Below are 12,430 nucleotides of genomic sequence, written 5' to 3'. Positions count from 1 at the left end.
ATGTTGTGTAATGTTCTGTTGTGTAATGTTCTATTTCAGGGGTGCCCACACTTTTTTGACTTGAGGGCTACTTTTAAAATGACCAACTCGACCTGATCTACCCACCCCAATAAAGATGTACCTGAGGTGGCTTTGGAATAGCAGCACTGGCCTTACATATAAGACAAACGTACTGGGAAATAGTGTGGAAAAAGGTCATCCCATCTGTATGGAAGTGGTATGTTTTTGGGGTTATTTGTAATGTACTGACACTTGAAAACAAAGCACTGCATTGGGTGGTTTGCATACTTTAGAAGCCATGAAGGGAGCTGACAGGCCCCTTTTATATCAATCAATCAGTCACCTTAATTCAAGTGACAGATGTGACAGAATTGTTCATAAATATTTTTCTTTACATTTTAATTGTATATTTTTAGCTCATTTCATGTGATCTACCTGCACAGCCTTTGTGATCTACTGGTAGATCACGATCTACCTTTTGGGCAGCCCTGTTCTATTTGGATAGATGGCTATGTTCCAGCTCTAACAACTATTTTCACATTATAGGCATCTATCTAATTCAGATGAAGACTGGGTGCCAGATCCAGCTCCTCTCTCTCACAAACAGCCCAGACGGGACCAACGCACCAGGTCCAGCAACACAACAGTGACTTCACAAAGTCATCTACCGACAGGCAATGAGTAAGAATTTTGTCCAAACATTATGAATGGAGAATGAAAAAAGGGAAGGTGTTGTCTGTCTGTTTTACTAAAGTGTGCGCACATGTATGAACATGGCCTGGTTAATTTTCCTATTTGGTAGGTTATGTTCGAGCTGCAGTATAATTGTGTTTAGTTTAGCAAATGTCTAACAACTGCTCTTTATTTTCACATTATAGGCCCTTATCTAATTCAGATGAAGACTGGGAGCCAGATCCAGTTCCTATGTCTTCCCCCCAACACAAACACCCCAGAAGGGACAAGCAGACCAGCACCACAACGATGACAGCACAAAGCCATCTACCAAGAGGCAACGAGTAAGAATTATGTTCAAATATTGTAAATGGGGAATGAACAAAGGGGAAGGGAAGGTGTTGTGTCTCTGTCTGTGTGTCTGACTAAAGTAGGGGAGATATGGTTATGTTCCAGCCAGTGTTCATTTTGTCACTGACGAAAACGAAATAAAAACGAAATAAAAACTAAGCTGTGATGACATAAAACTAAGACTAAATATCTTGACAATTTCATCAATAAAATAAAAACTAGACTAAAATGTTGGGGAGGGATTAGTGGAGAAGAGTCGTTTTACGTTTGGTTGCTCTCTGTGTTGCTGCGACGCGTTGTGAGCTTGTAGATCGGCTATTTTCAGCACGCAACCAAGTGTAAAATCAGTCATTATGATGCCATCAAGGCCTGCCAAAAATACATTTCAGTTGACTAAATCAACTGTAGATTTAGTCGTCTAAAATCTGAATGATATTCAGTCAACAAAAACTAGACTAAAACTAAAACTTTTCAGGTGACTAAACTATGACTAACTATTGCTGTCAAAAACAACACTGGTTCCAGCAGTAACAACAGCTATTTATTTATTTTCACATTATAGGCATTCAGATGAAGACCGGGAGCCAGCTCCAGTGTCTCTGTCTCTCCCTGTCAGACAGCGCACACAGCCCAGACTGGACCAGCGAACCAGCACCACAACATTGACTCCACAAAGCCATCCACCAAGAGGCAATAAGAGACACAGCATCACTGTGACTCCACAGGGACATCCTCCAAAAGGCACTGGGTAAGAAATGTGTCCATAGTAAATGGAGAATGAACAATGGGAAGGTGTTATCTGTCTGTTTGACTAAAGTAAGTGTGTGTGTGTGTGTGTGTGTGTGTGTGTGTGTGTGTGTGTGTGTGTGTGTGTGTGTGTGTGTGTGTGTCATTTGCTGAGTCTGGTTATGTTGTGTAATGTTCTATTTGGATAGATGGCTATGTTCCAGCTCTAACAACTATTTTCACATTATAGGCATCTATCTAATTCAGATGAAGACTGGGTGCCAGATCCAGCTCCTCTCTCTCACAAACAGCCCAGACGGGACCAACGCACCAGGTCCAGCAACACAACAGTGACTTCACAAAGTCATCTACCGACAGGCAATGAGTAAGAATTTTGTCCAAACATTATAAATGGAGAATGAAAAAAGGGAAGGTGTTGTCTGTCTGTTTTACTAAAGTGTGCGCACATGTATGAACATGGTCTGGTTACTTGTCCTATTTGGTAGGTTATGTTCGAGCTGCAGTATAATTGTGTTTAGTTTAGCAAATGTCTAACAACTGCTCTTTGTTTTCACATTATAGGCCCTTATCTAATTCAGATGAAGACTGGGAGCCAGATCCAGTTCCTATGTCTTCCCCCCAACACAAACACCCCAGAAGGGACAAGCAGACCAGCACCACAACGATGACAGCACAAAGCCATCTACCAAGAGGCAACGAGTAAGAATTATGTTCAAATATTGTAAATGGGGAATGAACAAAGGGGAAGGGAAGGTGTTGTGTCTCTGTATGTGTGTCTGACTAAAGTAGGTGAGATTATGGTTATGTTCCAGCCAGTGTTTATTTTGTCACTGACGAAAACGAAATAAAAACGAAATAAAAACTAAGCTGTGATGACATAAAACTAAGACTAAATATCTTGACAATTTCATCAATAAAATAAAACTAAAATGTTGGGGAGGGATTAGTGGAGAAACGTTTTACGTTTGGTTGCTCTCTGTGTTGCTGCGACGCGGTGTGAGCTTGTAGATCGGCTATTTTCAGCACGCAACCAAGTGTAAAATCAGTCATTATGATGCCATCAAGGCCTGCCAAAAATACATTTCAGTTGACTAAATCAACTGTAGATTTAGTCGCCTAAAATCTGAATGATATTCAGTCAACAAAAACTAGACTAAAACTAAAACTTTTCAGGTGACTAAACTATGACTAACTATTGCTGTCAAAAACAACACTGGTTCCAGCAGTAACAACAGCTATTTATTTATTTTCACATTATAGGCATTCAGATGAAGACCGGGAGCCAGCTCCAGTGTCTCTGTCTCTCCCTGTCAGACAGCGCACACAGCCCAGACTGGACCAGCGAACCAGCACCACAACATTGACTCCACAAAGCCATCCACCAAGAGGCAATAAGAGACACAGCATCACTGTGACTCCACAGGGACATCCTCCAAAAGGCACTGGGAGAGGCATCACAAGGCTGACTCCAGTGAGACGTCCACCAAGAGTTAATGGGAGAGGCAGCACAAGGACAACTGCACAGAGACATCCATCAGGAGGCACTGGGAGAGGTAGCACAAGGCTTACTCCACAGAGACGTCCACCAAGAGCCAATGAGAGAGGCAGAGCCAGCAGTAGCAGCAGAGCCATCGATAGTAGTGGCAGCAGCAGAGCCAGTAGTAGCAGCCGGCATGCTGAAGGGGAATGGAAGGATGTTGACTATCCAGACGAAAACCCAACTCAACCAATCTTCAGACCTCACCGGCCAGTAGGAGCTCAGCTTATATTGCAAGATGGAACATACACAGCCCTGCAATTGTTTCAGCTATTTTTCAACAAATCCATGTTGCAGACTATCATTGAGAACACCAACAAGAATGGCTCTGCTCGCTACTCAACACCCTCCAAGCCGTGGGTCGATATAGACATGCAGGACATGTTTTCATTTATTTCCATGGTCATATACATGGGTCTGGTGAAGTGCTTTGCATTGACGGACCTCTGGCGAGGGGGTGAGCTCTACAGCCTGCCATTCCCAATGCGTGTGATGACTGGGCAGAAGTTTCTTCGCATCCTCCGGGCCCTTCACCTCAGTAGCGTGGAGGATGATGCTGCTAATGAGCTAAAGAGAGGCACTCCGGACTACGACCGCCTTTGCAAAATCAAGCCAATGTATGAGCAGTTGAGGGAAGCATGCAAGCAGAACTTCCAACCCTACCAGAAAATATCCATTGATGAGAGGATGGTTGCCACGAAAGCCCGCATTGGCCTGAAACAGTACATGAAGAATAAACCTGTCCGCTGGGGCTACAAGCTCTTTGTTTTGGCAGATTCTGACACTGGTTACACTTGGGACTTCTTTGTTTATGAGGGGAAGATGGAGGGTACCAGTGGGAAGGGTCTCAGCTATGACTCAGTCATGGAGTTGGTTGATGTACAGTTGCTGGGCACTGGCTATAAGCTGTTTACTGACAACTTCTACACCAGCCCCACTCTTTTCCGTGACCTCCTAATCAAGAAGATTTGGGCCTGTGGAACCATTCGCAAGAACAGAATTGGCTTCCCCAAAACAAAGGTCAACAGCCTGACCTCAAAATCTCCTCGTGGCAGCATCCGCTGGATCAGGGAAAAACCCCTCCTCTTCGTCCAGTGGCGAGATACAAGGGAAGTATTCCTCTGTTCAACGCTTCACACAGCCCATACCGGGGACACGGTGCGGAGGAGAGTGAAAGCAGCTAACGGGCAGTGGGTGATGAAGGACATTCCAGTTCCACCAGTGGTCAAGGAGTACAACCAGTACGTACTATATACATCTTTCATTTTCATGTTATCATGTGTCTGCTTGATGCGTATATTTGTTTTGGTTTGATGTATTTCTCAGTATTTGTTTGTTTGTTTTATGTGTTCTGTCCATCCAGGTCCATGGGTGGGGTGGACCTCTCCGATGCCCTGATAGGGTACTACAAAGTACTTCACAAGACAAAGAAGTGGTATAAGACCTTCTTTTATCACTTCATGGACATCGCGATCGTGAATGCATTCCTCCTTCACAAGCAAATAGCAAAGGTGCACGGACGGGTGCCCATGCACCAAAAGGCGTTCAGAGAGACCCTCACCAAGCAGCTGGCAGCAGAAGGGAAACCGCTGTCTGAGTCCACATCCAGGCGCACACCACCTCCTTCCCCGCATGGAGCTCATCATAAGCCAGTGCACTTCAGTGACACTGACGGCACTGCTGGTCGACTGAAGTGCAAGTTGTGCAAGAAAAAGACAGGGGTGAAGTGCTCCTCATGCAACGTGGCTTTGTGTTTTCTCCCAAAACGTGACTGCTACAATCAATGGCATGATGCCCACAACCTGTGAAAGGTGTGCTGACAGGACAAGAGAGAGAAAAAAGATGAAGTAATATGAAGGTAGGGAGAGAAAGTGTTGGTGAAAAATGTCTGGCATTTTGCCTACAACCAGCACACTGTACTGTTAGCAGTGTTCAAAAAAAAAAAAAAAAAAAGAAATGAAAAAAAAAAAGTGAGAAATTGTTTTTTATTGTTTTTTTATCCAATAAAAAATATATAAAACAAATTCCAGTCAATTAGCCCTTTTTGTCCTTTTTATATCACTGTGGTTATTTGGAGTCTCCAAATGTCTCCAAATGTCTCCAAATGGAAAACGCCTAGACATACACTTAGAAAAACATGTGTAAAATATTCATTTTCTGTAGTATTATCATGTCCTTTGAAATGGGGCTAGGTAAGGCTTCATACTGTGGCCACATTGTGTTTTCAAGCTCCTATATGATAATAGCAGTGTTATACAGGCATCTATTTATAGAAAAAACCTAGGCGAGAATTAAAAACCTTATATTCCAGTAAGTTAAAACTTGCATCACTCAATGTTAGTTGCACACAGAGTGATTATTTTTGCTGAGGAAAAACCTCAAAGTGTTTCCTTCAAAATGAGACCATGGCCCATTCATTACTCCAAATGGTTCATGAACAACAATCAATTTACTTTGGGTATGCTGTGTATAGGCGTTTTTTGCTAATTATACAGGATTGTTAACAGGTTAATCTGCTGCGGAGGTTTGAAGTTAAACAAACTTTCAAAGGGTGTACGTTGTTTAAGTCACAGGAGCATTGTTTACATATCATAAATATGAACTTTAGTTTAGTCAAAAGCTTGTGTACAATCCACACATGAGTTCTGTTTACTTCTCAGCTGTGCCAAGTAGCCAAAAACAACAAGCAGAAGCACTTCCTCTCAAAATGGTGGATTTCAAAATAAGATACTCCCGTAATATGATTAGGCAACTGGTTTTATTTTTAAGTCTACTTACAGGAAGTACAATGGACTTAATTAGAATGACATGACATGGACCAGCTTGGCTGACGAGCATCGGGAAGAGAAGGACACTTGCTGTGTATTGACCCAATTCACGTTACGCAACTTCCTGGTGCTGACGTCACGGTTGAAGGGGAAAACCCTACTAAAAGCCCATAGAGTTAACACAGAAATCGCAAATTTAATGCAATTTTCGAATAGTTAAGTATGAAATAGGCCTAGCATGATCAAGAACACAAGATAGTAAAAGACACAAAGCGTTATAATTTACTTTACCGTTCGAAATAATGATTTGTTGGCTTTAAGTCCAGTGATTGCTGTGTTAAAATAACAGGGTTTACCCTTCAAAGCTGATGTCATCACCAGGAGGTTTGCTGAGAAATTTGCTGAGTGCGCGTGCGTGAATAGGGTCTATTATACATGATTTGGACAGGACCCTCCATTTCGGCGCCCCCTCTAGGCGGCCGCTTAAGTCGCCTATACCTAAAATGGACCCTGGAAAGAGCCGATTCGTTCGGGGCCCAGAGAACCGTGTGACGCCCCTGCACCGCCAGACGGAGCACAAAGGAGATGTTTGCTCCTTGCTTGAGTGTCGGAGCTGCTCGACAAAGGTGGGATTGTATAATTGTACACCGCTATAGAACCGTGATTACACGCTTTGAACTGGGAGATCGCTACACCTGCTAATTATACAGGGTGTGTGTGTGTGTGTGTGTGTGTGTGTGTGTGTGTGTGTGTGTGTGTGTGCCCATGATAGGCTGTCAGAGATCTAAATTATGTTCCTCATTGTCTACACCAGTGGTTCTCAACCTGTGGGTCGGGGACCCCCAGAGGGGTCCCCAGATAATTAACTTGATTTTCTCACTCAACAGTAAACAAACCAATATAAAGTTCAAGTGCATAGAGGGTATCTGCACATTTCTAAAGTGACAATTAAAACCTCTAAAATGTCAAATTAAACATTGGCCAAATTGTCAAATACTAAAGGCAGAAATTTTGAAAATAGCAGATCTACATGCTCACAACGCCTCCCAAAATAGAACTGTGTTATACAAAATGTAATGCCTCAACTCTTAGTGCTCGTCAGGGTGAGGGGTCCCCAGTTAAAATATGATTATTTTGGGGGTCACGGCCTGAAAAGGTTGAGAACCACTGCTCTATACCAGTGGTTCTCAAACGTTTCAGGCTGCGACCCCCCAAACTACTCCTATCTGAACTGGGGACCCCCCAAACTACTCCTATCTGAACTGGGGACCCCCCAAACTAATCCTATCTGAACTGGGGACCCCCCAAACTAACTGGGGACCCCCCAAACTAATCCTATCTGAACTGGGGACCCCCTCACCCTGACAAGCACTTGGAATTGTAAGCACTATACAGTACATTTAGTTTGACTCGGTTCCACAGATACATGTTGTGAAAATAGAACTAAAAGCTCACAGCGCCAAGTGCGAGCCGAGTATTCTTACGTAATATTCGACTTTGTGCAGATACCCTGTTTACACTTATTCTGTGTATGTTGGATTGTTTACTGTTGAGTGAGAAAACAATGTTTCACATTAAGCTAATCATCTGGGGACCCCCCCATAATAGTTTGGGGACTGCCAGTTTTGGGATGTCCAAACCATAGACTGTAAAAAAAAAATATGGACAGTGGAAAGCCATTGGTTTCTATACTGGGCAATAGAAGCTTTTTTTGGCCGTTGTATGGGTGTCGCCATCATTGTTTTAATGGTACCAGAGGTAAGCTAATGGCTGCCAACGGTCACGTGCAACCACAGGGATACATGGGACATTGTCTTGAGCTTGCCGAAAATAAAGCACACAAAGAAGAATCATCACAAGCCTATGATCACAAGCCCCTCCTACAGCATACACTGCTATAACATCAAATATTACATAAATTGCACAATATTTTCACAAAAACGCATATCATGGTGATTGAAACGAGGCTTTAAACTAGCGACAGGAACCATAAAGTATTTACAACAATGTAAAAGTTCAGGGGGAAATGAATGGAATCCTATGGAGAACATGTTGCTTCTGGTGCCAGAACAGCACAACTAAACAACATTAAATCGGGGCAGCTACAGCCTTGGTCCAAACAACCAACAAACCTTGTGTGGCCGGTCTTGGGAAAAAGTGAGTGGCCAGAGTTCTGAGGTGGCCATCGTTCCAGTTAACCTTTCCCCCCCAATGCCAAACCCTAGACCAGGGGTCCCCAATAGGCGGCCCGCGGGCCATTTGCGGCCCGCGGGGGGCTACTGTCTGGCCCCCACCAACCCCAGTAATAATGGTGGTATAAGAGCAGCAACAACACTAGTATATCGTCGTTGTCAGGTGGAAATCTCGTATCTCCAAATTTGTACATTCTTTCGCAAATCATACAAGGCCGTCGCACAAAAGTAGTGAAAACAGCAGATTTACAAGCACACAACGCCTCGCGGTGCTAGGCGTTGTGTGCTTGTAGATCGGCTGTTTTCACTAGTTTAAATCATTTTTAAAATGATAAATTCAAAACGAACGGTTTTGGACATACAAGATTTTCACCCGACAACGACGAAAACTGTCACTGGAGTAGCGGGAACGCCACCGTCGCCCCCTGCAATGTTGTGGCCCTCGGCTTGGTACCCTTGGGGAAAACTAATTGGGGAACCCTGCCCTAGACCTTGTGGTCTCCCATCATAGGCTACTGGCCTGTGATGTCACCAGGTGGTTTAATCACATTCACCTGGCACCAGGAGAACCAGGAGAATGTCACGCCAAAACCTCAGAGTGGAATAACAAGTACCAAGGGGTCCCTGGGGTCCCTGGGGGTCCCTGGGGTCCCTGGGGTCCGGGGTTGGAAAACCCCGGTTCTAAAACCATGTCAGGATTATCCGTGTACAACCAGAGAGGCTCGCTGCCCAGTCAACCTCTCACAGCCAGGGACGTGCTGGGCCCCTGATTCAGCCCGGGAAAAAGAGTTGGAGAGGCCCTCATTGTGCGCTATAGAGAGAGATCTCTCTCTATAGCGCTGCTGCTACTCAAAGATTTGCCATTTCAGATCATGACAAGCCAGTGGGCCAATTACTGTACATGAGTTATACTGTAGTTTGTCATTGTCGGGTGGAAACCTTGTATGTCCAAAACCGTTTGTTTTGTATTTATCATTTTAAAAATGATTTAAACAAGTGAAAACAGACGATCTACAAGCACACAACGCCTCGCACCGCGAGGCGTTGTGTGCTTGTAGATCGGCTGTTTTCAGTAGTTTTACATTATTTGAAACTTGGAGATACAAGGTTTCTGCCCGACAGTGACGATTTACTTTGTTGGCCGCCCAGCCCCCAAAATGGAACGAAGGCCGACATTTTTATTTTTATTTTTTTCCTAATGGCCGGCCTGGGCCGGCCGGGAATGAACCGGCCGTTCGGGAGTTGTCCCACTTTTCCCAATGGCCAGCACGTCCCTGGTCACAGCTCATTACGGTGGCATTATGCGGAGGCCCGTTCACTCTGTTCTGTCCTTGGCCCACGTGCCAATAAACCCAGGTGGGTGGCGATTGCTGGCCAGCTGTTGCACATTTGCAGTTGATTGCGCGCTCAGAATTTCTGTGAAGCCATTAATTAAGTTTGTGCCGCTAGAATCCCACCAATCGCCTAGCAATAAGAGCCCCGCCGGAGGTTTTTGGTTGGCCGATGCCGATCCCGTTTTTTAATTTTTTGGAGAGTCTTCATTACTTTTTGGACCGTTCATTATGGTTACTGCACTGATTGTTTTAAAAAACAAATAAAAAGGGCAAAAACTTTAAATCACTTTGGAAAAAAATATAATGTATATAAAAATGTATAAACACAAATAAGTTAATAAAAAAAAAGCCATACTTTTTTTTCCTTAACCTACTGTAGCTGATCTACAAGCTGTGAATGAGTGAATGAATGAATGAATATTTTATTTCCGTGTCTGGACAAATGTTTGACCCATCCCATATGGGATTATCAGACATATCAAATACTTTACATGTAAACAAACACAGACATTGCAGTGCAAATTCCGCCAACAGCTAAAATAGAAAGAATACATATCTTCATATGGCCTGCACATACAGTAGCACTAAGGTCAACATTTAAATTCATCTATAGGTCAGCCTTCTCCTCATATCCCACGCTTTAAACAGATATTCTGCAAAAGCAAATACATGATCAAAAAGAAATGTCATTAAGGCACCATTCTCATACTCTATTAAGTTAATATCAGGATTCTGAACCTTTTTAAAGAAACGTTCTCTCAAGTCATGATACAAAGGACAAAATAAAATCAAATGTATTTGGTTCTCTACCTCACCCAGATCACAGTATTCCTCTGCTAGGCCCCTGTACCTTCCTGTTTCAATGTGTAAAGGCAGAATGCCACATCTTAATTGTGACCTCTGGCTTTTAGGTAAATTATACAAAATATATTTTTCACATTTATAATTTTGTTTTAGTAGACAGTAGGTTCTTAACTTGGGCTTCTGCCAGATTTCTTCTGCCCAGGACTGAATGCATTTCAAACGGATTCTATTTCTAAATTCCGCCACATTCACTGTTGTGCATTAATGTGTCATGCAGTGACGCATTAATGTGAGCGTGGAGATTGGCTTTTTCTGAGGATTTTAGCCTATAACAACACGCGCACAACAGACACATTGTGGATACCCGTTAAGATTCTAAAAAAGCTGATGTAAATATATATATATATATACACACACACGCACGCACGCACGCACGCACGCACGCACGCACGCACGCACGCACGCACGCACGCACGCACGCACGCACACACACACACACACACACACACACACACACACACACACACACACACACACACACACACACGGTTATATCGGCTATCATTTGGCCGATATACAGCATGAAAATACTGATGCAGAAAGGAGCAGGCAGATTAAAACAGACTGATGCGTAGGAAAGTGGAGACGACTAAACCAACGACAACCGTAATTCCCAAAAGCATCTGCAAATTGTGAGCGATTCCCAGAGGTAGGACACTCCACTGTCTGTCGATGTTAAAACACAGTAATATACAAGCTGCCCCAGAGTACCACCGCTCCAACACGCGGCCAACCAGGGGAAATTATGCTTCTTTTTTTTCTAATCTAAATGTTTCTTTTGTCTTTGTTTACGGCGTAACGTTCCTAAGAGGACAAACTGTCCCTACAGAGGAGTGTTGCGCTTTTAGAGATGTTTTTTTTTCATGTTAGTATACTCTCGCATATCGCACCAATTAAGGCTGTAATTAATGCAGCAGTGTTGTTGGCGCTTGCAGGAAATAAAGAAAAAATGTGAATGTTAAAGCAGATGACAAACTAACAGCTGCGGGAGGAAGTCTTCTTATGTAAGAGGTTGAGTTGAACAAGGCTGAAAGGCGACGGAACTGTTAGTTTCCACCCGAATTTGCTCTGATGGCGGCGTCAGTGTTTTTTTCTGTAATCTGTAGTTTTTGAGCAGTGGTCTGTAGCTATATGCATGTGTCTATGCATCTATGTGTGTCTGTAGCCTGAGGTCTGTAGCTATATGCAGGTGTCTATGCATCTATGTGTGTCTGTAGCCTGAGCCTGGCCTGCAATACAGCTGAGAGGGGCTGTTGAGCAGCCTTGAAATGTACATGCATTTGCCTTGAAATGAATGGACACTATACTAGGGATGGAGCTCGAAAGACGAGCCTGTAACTGTTACGGATGTGAGTATGCAGTGAGTTGTGTGTCAGTGTGTGTGTGTGTGTTTAGCTCAGTGTATGTGTGGGATTGTGTGCTTGTGGGTGTGAGTGTTCACTTCCAGGTGGAGACCATCTCTTGATTGCTGGCTGACTATCACCATTGCTGCTGGTGATTGGCTGGAGAAGTCTGGAGAAGACTACCTTAAGCCTTGTGAACACCTGTGGTCTCTGGCAGCACTTGCAGTAGTGCTGTCCACCCACACACACACACACCCACACACACACACACTTGGTGTTGACTGAATTAGTTTTGTTTAAGATTATGTTCTCTGAAAGTATTTGCAAGTCTAATGACTTTAATGAGAACTTTAAGTTAAACTGCTCACGGCCACGGAAGCCTGCTTTTTGTACTCGTCACATTTTGGTAGTTTATAGTAGGGCAGGTAAGCATTAGGGATTCATTGTAACTTTCCTTTGTGTTTGTTAGTTTAGTGGTTTAAGTTCAAGGTTAGTCTTAGTATGTTATATTTATTTCCCTGATTTGCTCCGTGTGTCTTTGATTTTGTAGTGTTTTCAAATTCCAATTCCTGTAAATATATTATTTATCATAAGTTATTAATAAAAATGGGTTTCACTCCCA

General features: G+C 43.4%; 2 protein-coding genes across 2 annotated transcripts in view; both read left to right on the top strand.

Moving 5' to 3' along the window:
- Positions 1–3,165, top strand: part of LOC308301205 (low choriolytic enzyme-like) — a gene marked incomplete at both ends in the record, with an annotated part of 31,373 nt that extends 28,208 nt beyond the window's left edge. Inside the window, 2 exons of the mRNA XM_080745101.1 lie at positions 2,407–2,469; positions 3,085–3,165. Coding sequence (XP_080601227.1) covers positions 2,407–2,469; positions 3,085–3,165 — 144 coding nt within the window. The remainder of the gene's footprint in view (positions 1–2,406; positions 2,470–3,084) is intronic.
- Positions 3,166–3,595: 430 nt separating this feature from the next.
- The window catches only part of LOC308301204 (piggyBac transposable element-derived protein 4-like), a gene marked incomplete at both ends in the record, with an annotated part of 43,115 nt that continues 34,280 nt past the window's right edge, over positions 3,596–12,430 (top strand). The window contains 2 exons of the mRNA XM_080745100.1: positions 3,596–4,548; positions 4,671–5,028. Coding sequence (XP_080601226.1) covers positions 3,596–4,548; positions 4,671–5,028 — 1,311 coding nt within the window. The remainder of the gene's footprint in view (positions 4,549–4,670; positions 5,029–12,430) is intronic.

Source organism: Nannobrachium achirus, assembly GCF_963921795.1.
Source record: "Nannobrachium achirus genome assembly, chromosome: 16".
Classification (NCBI taxonomy): domain Eukaryota; kingdom Metazoa; phylum Chordata; class Actinopteri; order Myctophiformes; family Myctophidae; genus Nannobrachium; species Nannobrachium achirus.
This window is presented reverse-complemented; position numbering and strand designations above follow the sequence as displayed.